Source organism: Equus caballus, chromosome 16, assembly GCF_041296265.1.
Source record: "Equus caballus isolate H_3958 breed thoroughbred chromosome 16, TB-T2T, whole genome shotgun sequence".
NCBI lineage: Eukaryota > Metazoa > Chordata > Mammalia > Perissodactyla > Equidae > Equus > Equus caballus.
The window spans coordinates 13,171,289-13,184,431 of record NC_091699.1 but is presented as its reverse complement, the minus strand read 5'-3'; the positions used below and the strand labels follow the sequence as shown (position 1 = coordinate 13,184,431).

General features: G+C 59.4%; 1 protein-coding gene across 15 annotated transcripts in view; it reads left to right on the top strand.

The window, feature by feature from the left end:
- IQSEC1 (IQ motif and Sec7 domain ArfGEF 1) overlaps positions 1–13,143 on the top strand; it is a 353,310-nt gene that overhangs the window by 216,191 nt on the left and 123,976 nt on the right. For 4 of the 15 annotated variants that reach the window (XR_011426774.1, XM_070237179.1, XM_070237176.1 and 1 more), the window contains exon 1: positions 7,601–8,145. The exons of the other annotated variants lie outside the window; for them this stretch is intronic. Coding sequence is in view for 3 of the 4 variants with exons in the window: in XM_070237179.1 (XP_070093280.1) it covers positions 8,078–8,145 (68 nt within the window). In the remaining variant the exon portion in view is untranslated. Of the gene's footprint in view, positions 1–7,600; positions 8,146–13,143 lie in introns of those variants that run through there. 15 annotated transcript variants of the gene reach the window in all.

Genomic DNA, 13,143 nt, shown 5'->3' with positions numbered 1-13,143 from the left:
CAGCCTGAGGCAGCAGATGAAAAGGGAGGGAGGCAGGGGGCCGTGAGGAGGTGAGGTCCTGGCCCGTGGTGGGATGGTCCTTACTAGTCCTCTTTAAAGGAGGTTCATGGGAGGGACTTGTGCACATGCGCATGCACATGCACACACACACACACACACACACACACCCCATCAAGAGGAGTGCTCCTTGAGTGCACACCAGAACCCAGGGTCCTGGGAACCAGGAGCCAAAGGGTTTAGGCCTTTCAGCACGGGATGGGGCTCAAAGGGAGCAGCTTTTCTCCTTTGCCTGAGAAGGAGCTAGGGAATGAGCACAGTCTGCAGCACAAGGGATTTAGGTTAGACGCTGAGAAGGACTTCCATCCAGACCAGGGAAGTGGTGTTGCAGCATGGGTATAGTGTGTGTTTTGGAGCAGAGTTGCTTGGGTTCAAACCCTAGCTCTGTTGCTTCCTCTTCGTATAGCCCTGGGTGTGCTGGGAAACCTCTCTGTGCTGCAGCTTCCTCCCCTCTAGATGAGGTGATGACAGTGCCTGCCTCCTAGCACGGCCTAACGGTCAAGGAGTCCGTCACAGGCACTGGTGCAGAAAGGCTCAGCAGCCGTTAGCACTGCTGTTATTGGATATGTCTCTCCTGGGAGTTTTCACGATTGCCACACCCAGAAAACGCAGATGCGGGAAGCCAAGGGGAGCACTCTTTACGTTCATAACCCTCCACGTAGCTGCACAGAGGCCTCCCGCAGCAGCAGCTCCTTCCGGTCCCCATCCTCACAAGGCCCTGGGGCAGGGTCTCCTCTCCCCATCTTGTGGAAAGGGACACTGAGGTAGGGGTGGGGGTGTGAGGAGCAGCTTGTGAAGACCCCATGGCCGGTGCAGCTCAGAAGCAGGGAAAGGATACAGGTCTTAGAGTCGGGACCCGTGATTAGAGCCCCACATCTGCTGCCTCCCGGCTGTGTGACCTTAACGAAGTCACTTCGCACCTCTGAGACTCCATTTTTCCATCTCTGACGCTGGGGAGTTGGGCTCGGGCACGCGTTGCTTCTGTTGTCAGATTTCCCTACGTGGCAGCTCAGGGCAGAGACCCTGGTACTGCCTGCCTCCCCAGCACCAAAAGAGAACCAGGTCAGAACTCTCAGAAGAGAGAGCCCAGGAGGGCTGCTGTCCTTCTGACTGACTGCTGATGTCACACCCTGCCCTTTGGACTCGTCTGTCCCACAGCCAGGCCACCTGCAGGCGTGTTCAGTGCCAAGGTCTGGCTGTGCCTCAGCCCTACCTGGCGGCCACCATAGCAGGTTCCTGGAGAGACAGCCCCGCCACAACCTCCCCACGGATGCTCAGGAGCTGCCCAGGATCCTGTTTTCCCTCCGCTGGTAAACTTGATAAGATTGTGCAATTGTCTTCGTACTTCCTGGCCACCTGCTGCTGGAGACAGCTGACAAACAGAGGCTGTACAGTGAGCAGGCCCTGGCCCCTGATGCCACCCACGGCAGCTCACTTCTCTTCTCTGGGCCTCAGTTTCCTCATTTGCAAAAAGAAAGGCAGAGGGATCATGTGAGAGCAGATATGCATTCATTAACTCTCCCTCTGGGCCGAATCATTTGCTGGGGGCACCAGAAACTGATGAGCAAACTGCATGCCCACCTCCCAGCTCACTCCCGGTCTGGTTTTCTCGGGGCCACAGGGACTGTGAGGAGCCTCAGGCATCTCTGGGGCTCAGCCAGTCATGGGCAGCTTCCTGGAGGAGGTGGCAGCACAGCGAGGCTTAAAAGGTGAGAGGGAACAAAAGGTACGAGAGCCGGCCTGTGGGCCCCACGCCCACAGATGTCCTTTATTTGGCCTGCTTGGGCTCAGCCCACATGGCATTTAATATTTCAGTTTATTGCAAACATCTCAAAACCAAGAGCTTTTATGCAAAAATCTGAATTTCTGACTTTTGAAAAACCAGAGCCCTCATTCCTACAGAACGATTGTCTCTTTAGACCGGGTATAGTCCCCAGTCTGGGAACTTTGTCCCACCTGGTTATCCCCCCAAATGGCTCCACACTAGTGTCCCCATGTCCCCATGACCTTTGATAGAACCTCCACCCTCCTGCTCCCTCAGACCAGAAACCCGGGCACCACCTTCACTCCTTGTTTTCTCTCCCGCCTCATCTCATCCATCAGCAATCCCTGCCAGAATGTTTCTAGAATGCAGTCGCTTGTCCCCGCCTCCCGGGGCCAAGCATCAGCTGCTCCTTGGTCCTTGCTTCTGCACTGGCCCCCACAGTCCCCCCCAGTCCCCCACAGTCTCCTCTCTGCACAGCAAGCAAAGCGAGGCCCTGCGCACCCAGTAGGGGGCTTGGACGCTGCCCTCGCACTTCCCAAGATGGCCTCTGTGAAGCTCTTCTCCGGCTTCTCCCCAACACCTGGCCTGAGTCATGGCCAGTCCTGCCTGACTCCTGAGCTCTTAGGGGCCTCCTAGGCCTGAAACAAGATGAAAAACTCAGGTTGGCCAACCGTCCAGGAGGCTGGGAGCCCATGTGGTCCTGTGACCACTGGGAGATGATAATGATGCTGCTCCTTCGGGTTATTGTGGAGCATGCAAAGAGCTGAACTATGTGGATGCTCTCCCCCACCTTCCACGGGCTCTCAGGGCACTGACGGAGGGGGCCACAGACACAGGTAATGCACCTGCCAGGGGAGAGCGGCTGTGGTCCAGGCTCCCAAGTGGAGAGGATGTTGGGGGGGAGAGGGAGCCAGGGGAAGCTACCACCCAAAGAAATCCCCTGGTTCATTCCATTTCTTCACGGCACAGTTTGCCACCAGAAGTCCTGGTTGTTCATTTGTGTACTTGGTGCTGGTTATTCCTCCCAGAATGTCAGCCCTCCCAGGCTCCATGGAGGTCTTCACCAAGTCCTCGGGGGACCTGGCGCAGAAGAAGGCAGTCAGTACATATTGAGCGGATGAAGGAACAAAGAGACGAATAGTTGGCTTCCTAGAGGTAGTGGCCTTTGACTTGCTCCTTGAAGGATAGTGGGTTGGGTTCTGGCAGGAACTAGCAAGCTCACTAAGAGTTCACATGCACTGCTGGCCACGATGCCTGTGTGTGGGAAGGGGACGGCGGTGAGGGAGCTGGCAGGAGCGGGTGTAGCACCTAGGCCAGCAATGGTGGGAGGCCTTACAGCCCTAGAACTGATGGGGGAGGGAGCGAGAGAGAGCTGCATGCAGAGGGCCACCTGCCAGGCACTGTGGCTACGGAAGGGCAGTGACTACCCGGACTGCCCCTCTCTCCTCCAACTCCTGCTCTCCTGCCAGGCCTCCCACTGGCCACACCCAACAGCAAACAGAGGGTGTGGGCCTGAAGATGCCGTCCCTGGGCCAGAGCAGGGGGAGAGCCATTTACAGGGCACGTGAAGAGGAACCAGCTCAGGTGTGGAATTCCCGGTCCGGGGTGGGTAACCCTGGAGGCCCAGGAGGGCTGGGGGGTATGGCTGGAATAGGGGCCGCCTGTGGTGTCAGGAAGCTCTGTGCAGACGGCACGAGGCAAAGGGCTTGTCCGCCCGGCTTAGGTTTGGCCTTTCTCCTGTGGGTGACCATCAGCCAAAGGGAGGGTGTTGTCTATTAGAACAACCCTTATGGTCGACAGCAGTAGAGGGACCAAGGACAGGGAGAGCTCAGGAGAGGCCACAGGAGATCCAGCGAGCAGGGAGGGAGCCGAAATCTGGCCTCGTAAACCCGACCGTCATCTGCAGCTCACTGCCGGGAGTGGAGTTCGGGGGCCCATCCGTGGGTGAGACAGTAGCTTGAGCGGTAGCTTGCCCCTGAGTCAGAGGCAGAAGTTGAGGGGTCTCAGAGCCCCAAGCCTGCAGACACTCCTCACCAGGCAAGTAGAGAGGATAAGCCCAGCCCGGCCTGGAGGTTGGCCTGAGACTCAGAGGAGGGGCGCACCCCCCAGGCCCCATCACCCTGAACAGGGTCCTCACCCATTGCCCTCCCTCCTGGGTCTGCTGCCTCCCTCAAGTGACCACGAGCCCGGGGCTGTGTCCTGCCCTCTCAGGCCAAGTTCACCATGGCATCGGCATCGCCCAGGGAACAAATGTATCCTTTTCTTTGCCTGGGCGGCAGTGACCTCATCCCCAGTGGGCCGTGTGAGTCACCGGGCTGAGGGTGGAGGGCTGGCCAGCTCTCCGAAGAACCCGGCTTTGGCTGTGTGGCTGGGGAGAGGGAACAACTAAGGGTGTGAATGCTTCCATGCGGACCTGCCCAGTTGGCCAGCTCCTCTCTGCTGCCCTGTGGCCGACAGGGGCAGGAGGAGAGGTGGCTGTCACTGAGCACTGATGCGTGCCCAGCGGTGCCAGGGGTTTTTGAAATGCCCTACAGAAGATGCCCCTGAGGGGTTAACTCTTGCACCAGGGTCACACGGTTCTGTGGAGCTGGTCTCACTTATGCCTCACCACAGCTGGGAGGGCAGGGGTAAACTGAGGCTCAGAGAGATGAGATGACTCCTGTAGGTACAAAGGAGTCAGAGATGAATGAGGAGTCTGTCCTGCTCTCAAGGACAAGCCACCATCCCTGGTGACGATAGGAGTGTCATGAGTCGGCTTTCAGGAAACCTCGAAGCCCTTGGAGCCTCAGTTTTCTTTCCCTAAGTGGGGATAATGACGTCTTCTTCTCAGGGCTGTTGAGAGGCCGAGAGGGGACATGATGAGAACAGCTGTGAAAATTGTTGGGGGAGCCCCAGGGCCCCCCAGCCACCGCCGGGCACTCCGCTGTGTGACAACCTCTGCTGCCCTCCGCAACCAGGGGCCATGCAGCTCAGATTCCAGGCTGGACCGAGTGATAGCTAGGGAGTCGGGGCAGCCAGGGCCTTCTCAAAGCAGATCTGCAAGGGCCGCCCCAGGAGGGAGAGCGTGGGAGATGGCTCATGGGTTGGCCCCTGCTGGGTGGGGCAGCTGAGCTCCTTCTGTGCCCTCAGACTCACCCCCAAGCCTGTCTGAGAAGTAAGCCCTGCCCTGTGGGAGCTGGGGAGGCCACACCCACCCCAGTGCCTCAGTTTCCCCATCTGTAAAGTGGGAGGAGAGAAGCCCTAATGTGATGCTGTTGGAAAGAGAGGGACGTAGGTGGATGCAGCCAAGAGGAGGAGCAAAGAAGGGAGGCCCGGGCCCTCCAGAGGTTTTGGTGACAGGGGTGTCTTCCAGGAGAGGGACTTGGAAGGGTCCCCACAAGGGTCTTGGGCCTCTGGTTCTGAAAATGACACCTTTCTCTGATATCACTTCCGGGGCAAAAAGGTGTCAGCCATGACTGCAGTTTGGTGCAGGATGGGCATGGAAGATGCACGTGACCAATACTCCTCCCAGCTGGGTGCTGAGTGTCCTGGTGCCGAGCCCCGGCCCCGGGGGGTCTGGCCAGAGCCTTGGGCTGTAGGACCCAGGAGACATGGGAAATCAGAGCCTGACAGGCTCCATGAGGGCATGGTAACCAGAAAGAGAGAAGCCAGGGATGTGACAGACCATGAGTGGAAACCTGGGGGATCAAGTGAGAGGCAAAGGGCTGACAGAGAGGCTGGGAGGAGAGTTCAGGAAGATGCCTCAGGAAGAGAAAGAGGTCGCTGCAACCACCTGTTATAGCTCTTGACTCTGGGTGGGCAAGCGGCCAGCCCAGGCCAGAGGGGATGCATGGATGGGTGGATGGTCAAATGGATGGATGGATGGATGCAAGGAAGAGGGGATGGATGGATGCAAGGAAGAGGGGATGGATGGATGCATGGATGCATGGATGAATGAATGAATGCAAGGAAGAGGGGATGGATGGATGGTCAAAGGATAGATGGATGGATAGATGGATGGATGGATGGAAGAAAGAGGGGAAGGGAGAGAGGGAAGAAGGCTGGAAAGGAAAGAAGGGAGGAAGAGGGAGAGGGGATGAAGAAGAAAGGGGGGTGTGATGGATATGTGAGTGGATGAATGAGTCCATGGGTGGTTAGTTGGAGAGGAGGGTGGGTGGCTGGATGTGTCAGTAGAGGGGTGAGCGGGTGGAGCCGTGTAAACAGGCTGCCTCTACCCACAAAAGATGTTGAGAAAACTTCTGCTAGTAGGACAGACCAGATAAACTCTTGAATGGAGGTCTTACTCTGTGTGGCACAAGGAAGTGAGGCCAATATGAGCAGTGACAGGGAGGCTCCTGTCCAGGGCAGAGTTTCCTTAGGTCAGTGGAGACCCGTGATGGAATGGGCAGCCTTTGTAGGTAGTGAGCTTCCTGTCACTGGGGGTACTCAAGCTGAGGCTGGGCAAGGAGCACCCATGGCAGGTAGAAGCCAATCATGGTAGCTTCTGATGAGGAGGAGAGAGAACTTGGGTTCCCAAAGCCCCCAGGGAAACCACAGCCTTTGTAGAATTCCGTCTTGCTTTCAGATAAAAAGTTCTTCCCAGCTTGAGGGACAGACAAGCAGGCAGCTGCTGGTCCTTGCTGTGGGAATCAGGCTGGAATCTGAGACACAATTCCCATCCTGCACAGGCCAGGGCAGGGGCCCAGGGTCAGAGCAAGGCTTCGACCTGGAGCCCTGGGCTCAGGCTCAGCTCTACCCTCCCTGATGGTCTGTGTAGGTGATGCCTCTCTCTGAGCCTCAGTTTCCTCAGGGGTGAAATGGGGGCCATGGCACCCCCTGGACATGACGGTAGTGGCAGCTGTGCATGATGCCCAGGGCCATGCAGGGTCTGGGATCCGGGCCCACCTGCTTTCCGGGGGACTTCCTGGGGGCTGTGGTGGGGAGAAGTGGGTCTGTGAGCACTGACCTTGAGCCGTGACTCACTGTCCCTGGGGGCTCCGCCTGGGAAGCCCCAGCTGCCTGCCCTGGGCTGGGCCTGGGAGCAGCTGGTGGGGGGCGAGGGCGGGGGCTCCAGCTGGGGCCCAGTCTGGAAATGCCCCAGACCCAGGTCAGGCTCAGACCCGAGGCTGCTGGGAGGGGCCCCCAGCCCTTAGCCCGCCTCCGCCTCCCGTCTCCACACAGCAGAGCTGGCTGGCTTTTGTCCCTCCAGTGCTGGGTCCTACAGCCAGGGGGCCATGGTTCAAATCCCATCTCTGCCACTTCCTAGGTCTGTCACCTGGGGTTAGTGACGTCCCCTGTCTGTGCCTCAGTTTCCTCACGTGTAAAATGGAGCTGATAATAAAATCCACTTCATAGGCTGTTGGGAGAATTAGGTGAGCTGGTTCTGGACCTGTCAAGAGCTTAGGCCCGTGTCCAGGGCTCTGCGAGCCTGAGGTCGTCAGGGAGAAGTAAAGGCCAAAGAGGGGCGGGCCGCGCCCAGTGCCGTCAGACAGCAAGGAGGGGCCTGGCCGGGGCTGGAAGCTTCATCTCTTACTGGGTGGAGACCCTCGAGGGCCCGCTGCTCTTCCAGGAAGCAGCCGAGATTTTGCCTTTACTTTGTCCCCTGTCCACGCCGAGCTTCCTCCCGGAGCCAGCAGCCCCTTTCTCGCTGGCCAGGGCTGGGGGGGGGGGGGGGGGGGGGGGGCGGGCTGCGGGCTCCGGCGGTGTTGGGTTTAGGCCTCTGGGGAGCTAGGGGAGGATGTGGGCCCGCCCTCGCCTCCCCGCCCACCTCCCTCCCTCCTGGCTCAGCCTCTCGGTCCCAGTCCCAGGCCAGCCCCTGGACACAGGACCGGCTCTGGGCTCCGGCAGCCGCGCTTTCCCTCACCGGGCGGCGGACGCCCCTCACCCGGCCGGCCCGCCCGAGTGACTCACTGCTCCCCTGGCCCCCAGCCATCGCCGTCTCCTGGCAGGAGGCAGGAGGCGCAAGGTTGTGCAGAAGCCACGGGGTCTGCTCTGCGAGGGCCGCCTGGCCAGAGGGTCTGGAGCAGCCAAACGGAGCCGGCGCCCGGAGGCTGGCCCGGGGACAGCAAGGCCGGTGGCTGGGACCAGCAGTGGCCTGTGGGACTCGGTGCCTCCCCCTCTCCTCTGGCTTTTGGGACTTTTCTTTCTTCTTCCCACCATGAAGAAGGAAGTGACCTGAGAGCCAGCAAAGAGAGCCAGCCCCTGGCCAGGAGGAGACCAGTGTCGGAGGGCTGTGGCCGTGGGCCGCGGGCAGCTCTCTCCTCCTCCTAGCCAGGCATGAAGGGTGGTGGCAGCGCCGTGTGGAGCCTCATGTGGAAGTACTGCATCTCCGTGAGGACCCTCAGGTATGGGGGGGCCGTGTGTGGATGAAGCACCTGGCGAGTCAGGGCCAGCAGCACAGCTCCGGGAGGGCCAGGGCAGCTGGGGGAGCAGGGGTGGAGGGCAGGAAAGCCATGCCTGGCTCTCCGGAGAAACCCAGAGTCTGCACTGGGAAGGGAGGCGGGCAAGCAGAACAGGGGGCAGGGAGTGGGTGGGGGCTCGGGTGGGTCCTGGAGGTGCCAGCGGCAGGTATAGCATGGTTGGCAGACTGCCCAATGTGCACAGGACCTGGCGTTTGTCGTGTAACACACTGGCACTGGGCACAGCTGTGTGACCTTCGTCCTGTCCCCTACCACCTCTGAGCCCATTACCCATCAGTGAAATGGGACTCACATGTGTCCCTTAGGGGCTCAGTGTAGGCCTGTTTCCTAGACTGTCAATGGCAGTTGCCTGGTGGCAGAGAGCTCAGCCCAGACCCAGGCACCAGGCCGCCCAAGTTGACACCGGCCTTGGCGTTGTCAGCGGTGTGAAGTGGCGTCACCTCTGCCCAGTTTCCCACCTGCAGATCCTTATAGGATTAGTGTGAGGATTAAAGGAGGTGACAAACAAAGAACAGGGCTGGCACAGTGCCAGGCGCGATTACGGCCGCTGTGACCTCAGCCAGACAGCTGGGGAGGTGTGCCGGTGCCGTGGGGGTGAGAGGGGGGCGGAGCAGAGCCCAAGCTCCTTGCTCCCCGCGGAGAGACAGCCTCTTCCCGGGTTGGCTCCTGCCTCTGCGGCAGCTGAAAGGGTTCAGACCAGGGAGTGGGAAGCCGGATCCTGTGTGACCCCAAGCGGGCTTGTCTCAGTCGCCTCGTCTGTGTGGGGCGTGGGAGAGTGGGCGGGGCCAGGATTTGTACTGGGAGGGGCGCAGAGGCCCTGCCTGTTTGGAAGCATCTTTTTGAATACCACCTAAGGGCATATTTTTTACTTAAAGGGGAGTTTTACGAAGGGTATGGGATTAGAAGATTTTCTCTTGGAGCCAGCCAGGTGGTGCAGCGGTTAAGTTCACACGCTCTGCTTCTCAGCGGGGTTCACCGGTTCAGATCCCGGGTGTGGACATGGCACTGCTTGGCACGCCATGCTGTGGTAGGTGTCCCACATATAAAGTAGAGGAAGATGGGCACGGATGTTAGCTCAGGGCCAGGCTTCCTCAGCAAAAAGAGGAGGACTGGCAGTAGTTAGCTCAGGGCTAATCTTCCTCAAGAAAAAAAAAAAAAGATAGTCTCTTTCTTTCTTTCTTCCCACCTTCAGTGCCTGGTGTATACACTACAGAAAACTACCTTCCTTCATTTCTTCCTTCCTTCCCCAAATATTTGTCATAGCTTATGGGAAATACCTATAACAAATTAAATAGTAAAAAATCAGGACCAGGAATTTAAAGCACAATTTAGAGCAGGATGTCATGACCTTGGGAAAAAAATAGAACAGAGTGGAGATATGCAGGGTCCTGAGGTCCTTCTGTTAAGGTGAACATTGCCGAGCTTCCTGGCAGCCAAAGAGAAAGAGGAACCCCACCGCCCAGCTCACTCTCACTGTGCTAAAAAGCCGTCATTACAATGGCCACCGTTGTCCCTGCTGCTGGGTGGGAGTGTCTGGGACCCTGGGCCTCAGCCTGGACGGGTGGGTGGTTGTGAGTGGGAGGCGTTTCGGGACAGTCCTCAGTCCCGAGCAGGCTTTAGGAGAACAGAGCGGCCAACGAGGGCAGAGGCGTTCTCTTGGATGGGCGTGCGGCTGGCTGTAGGAATGGAGAGAGGAAAGCTCGCCGCTGGAGTGAGTGGGTGGCCTCCTGTCCCTCCTTAGACCCTGGGATAGACCTCCTCGAGCTGGCACCTTGGAGGGCGGACCAGGCGGGGGGCGAGTCCCAGGCTTGGGCAAGCGCCCTGTGTGCCTTTCTCTCCAACCGCAGCTGGATTTTCCTGCATCTCATCCTCTCCCTCAGTTTCCGGGGATTGGCGCTCTGGAAACCTCGGGGCTTGTTTACAGGATGCAGCGGGCTCCGCACTGGGAGGCCCGGCTGTGCTGTGCCAGGGGCTCAACCCCTCTGAGGAGGAGGAGCCAGCCTAGCAGAGCCCACAGACTGGCCTCTGTGTGCCTCAGTTTCCTCATCTACCAAGTGGGGATGATTGCAGAGCTGTGACAGGGTCGTGTGGTATAGCCTTGCGTGGCGTGGCTCGTAGGGAGTGCTTGCTGAGTGTTTGTGGCCACTGGTAGCCAGACGGTGGCCACAGGCAGGCCCGCTTCGAGGGCCGGTGTGAGCGGGATGGCCGCCTCGCCGTCAGTGGCGGAGGAGCAGTCGGTCTGGGGACGGGCACCGTAATTGGCACTGGGTTTGCCCCAAACCCCCACTTAGCACCCGTAAGTACAGGGCCCCTCTGTGGTTAGCTGGGAGGATGGGCTGTGGGGGCTCCAGGAGACGTGCTGTGCTCTCCAGACCCCTAACCCATTTTGTTGGGGACCCCAAGAGAGCTAAGGCCACTCCCCAGGACAGACAGACAGACACACATCCAGAGCAGGCCCTCAGTGGGATCCCTGCCCCCTCAGCTGCCAGGGGAGACCTGAGTCAGCAGGTCTGCGGCCCGAGGCGGGGCTGGCGGCCGCCACAGGGACAAATTGGAGGGTTGCGATCAGAGCGCATAGTTTTCCACTTGCGTCTTCAGATTCCCCTCCGAGCGAGCCTGTCGCCCCTGGCCGGGTCCGCGCACATCTGGAAAAGCGCGAGGTGCGTGTGGGGAGCAGGCTGCCGGCCGGCCCTGGCCCTCTGCCTGGGGGTTCCGTGGCTGCAACCAGGAAGCTGGGGGCAGGGTCTCTGGGACTTTGGCCTGAGGTCTCTGAGAGGGGACCCTCCAGCTCTGGCCCATCTGCTGGACAGAACAACTTAGGAGCTGGCACAGCGGGGTCCAAAGGCAGCAACGGTAGGTTGTTCAACGTACAGTCTCGGGCATGTTGCTAAACCTCTCTGGGCCTGTTCCCTCGCCTGTGTGGTGAGGAGAGCAGTGCCAGCGGGCGGGCTTCCTGGGCAGATCCTGAATGGGTTCTGTTGGCTCGGTGCCCAGTGGAGGGCGTCCCTGTGGCCCTGTCCCCTTCTTCCCTCTGAGTCCCCGTGGCGGGCAGAGCAAATAAGAGCAGCCTGAGTCTGAAACCCAGCTCAGCCCATCTGCAGCCCCAGTGACTTCTGTTCTGAGATTGACCCTTAGGGCCTGTGGGCCTGCCCGGGCGGGTGGGGGAGGAGCTGTGGAGCAGCCCTCTCTCTGAGCATGCACCTCTGGGTCCCTGTCTGTCACAGGCCTTAGTCTGTGGTACTCATAGTCCTCAGCCTCTGGGGTCAGGCAGGAAAATCACTTTTGCATCTGGTGTTATTTTGGAAACGAAACACAGTTTTGTGCCTTGAGGGCCAGTGGGGCATTTGAGCTGCCTGGTGGGCAGGGGCAGCCTACTTGGGGTGTGGGATGGAGTGGGGGGAACCTGCTGAGCAGACCCTGGCCCCTCCCCCTCCCACCCGTGGTGCATCTGGGGAGGAGGGCTGGGGAGCAGCTGGCAGCCAGGCTCCGGGAGCTTCCAGAGAGCTTCCCAGACAATTAGCCATCTGATGCCCCTCGGTGGGGGGCCCCGTGCGCACACCTCCTGGGACAGGGAGCTCACCGCCTCACAGCCTGGGCAGCTCTGACCTCGGGAAGTCTTTCCTGCTTGGAACTGGCCCTCTCTTCCTGTGATATCTCCCTACACAAGCGCACACACTGGGGGGCTGGTTCTGTGCACCGACCCCACCCCGTCTGCCGCTGTGTCCTGGCGCAGCCTGCAATGGTCAGGACTCCTGAGGCTGAGGATGGGTCTCCAGTCCCCACCTCACCTCCTTCCCCTTCTGGACAGGCCCTGGCTGTCCCTGCCCCTCTCTGGGCAGGCCCAGAGCCAAGTACAGTGTAGGGCAGGAGGTCCTGGGCTGGGTGGAACCAAGCAGCTCCGGCCCTGGCTCTGGGCACTACCCAAAGCACACATGGGTTCTTCGGGAAGCTGCTTTACCCCTTCACTCCTGGGACTCCCCACCACCTCAGCCCTGCAGGCCTGCCCTCCCCTCCCCACCCTGCCCCTGGCTGCTCTCTTGCCCATTCCCATCGGTCTTTGCGTGGGAGTTGAAGACCCGTACTGTGCCTGGCACCTCACGTGCAGCCAGCTAACATGCACCCTGGAGGCGCTGCCCACCCGATAGAGGGGAGCCTGGCTGATTCGTTTCCCTCCAGGTCGTTGGTGAGGAGGGCGCTCACTCGGCGAGGTTGGCACTTGTCCTCAAAGAGCTCAGAGCCAGGCAGAGAGACTGCGTGAGCACAAGCAGCCCCGCCGACAGTGGAGAGGCTGAGCACCTCCGGTGTGCCAGGCCTGTGCTAGGCCCTGGGCACACAGCAGTGAGTAGGCGGACCGCCCAGGCAGGAGAGAAGCAAAACAAACAGATGAAGATGTCTAACAGTCAGAGGCCAGAGGATAAAACTGGGAGAGATGAGAGAGTGATTGGGGCGGAGGGGGCCGCGGGAGCTGGCGGGTCAGGAAAGGCCCTTCTGAGGTGTCCATTGACTGAAGAGTGGAAACGCTCATTGTGGTGCCTCCCTACAGTGGAAGGTTAGGCAGCCATGAAAAGGAATGCCATGCTGACACGTGCTACGATGTGGACCAACCTGGACCACGTGCTCAGTGAGATGCACCGGGCGTGAAAGAGCAGAGCATGTGGCTCTGTCCATGTGAGTGTCCACAGGAGGCAAGTCCACAGAGACAGCAAGTGGATAAGTGGTTGCCTACGGCTGGGGCAGGACAAATGGAGAGTGACCACTTAATGGTCAGAGTTTCTTCTGGGGAAGATGAAAATGTTCTAAACTTAGATGGTGGTGATATTTGCGCACTCTGTGAGTATACTGAAGTTGTTGAACTGTACACTTTCAATGGATTTTATGGGATGTGAATTATATCTCAATAAAACTATTTTTTAAAAAAGAAAG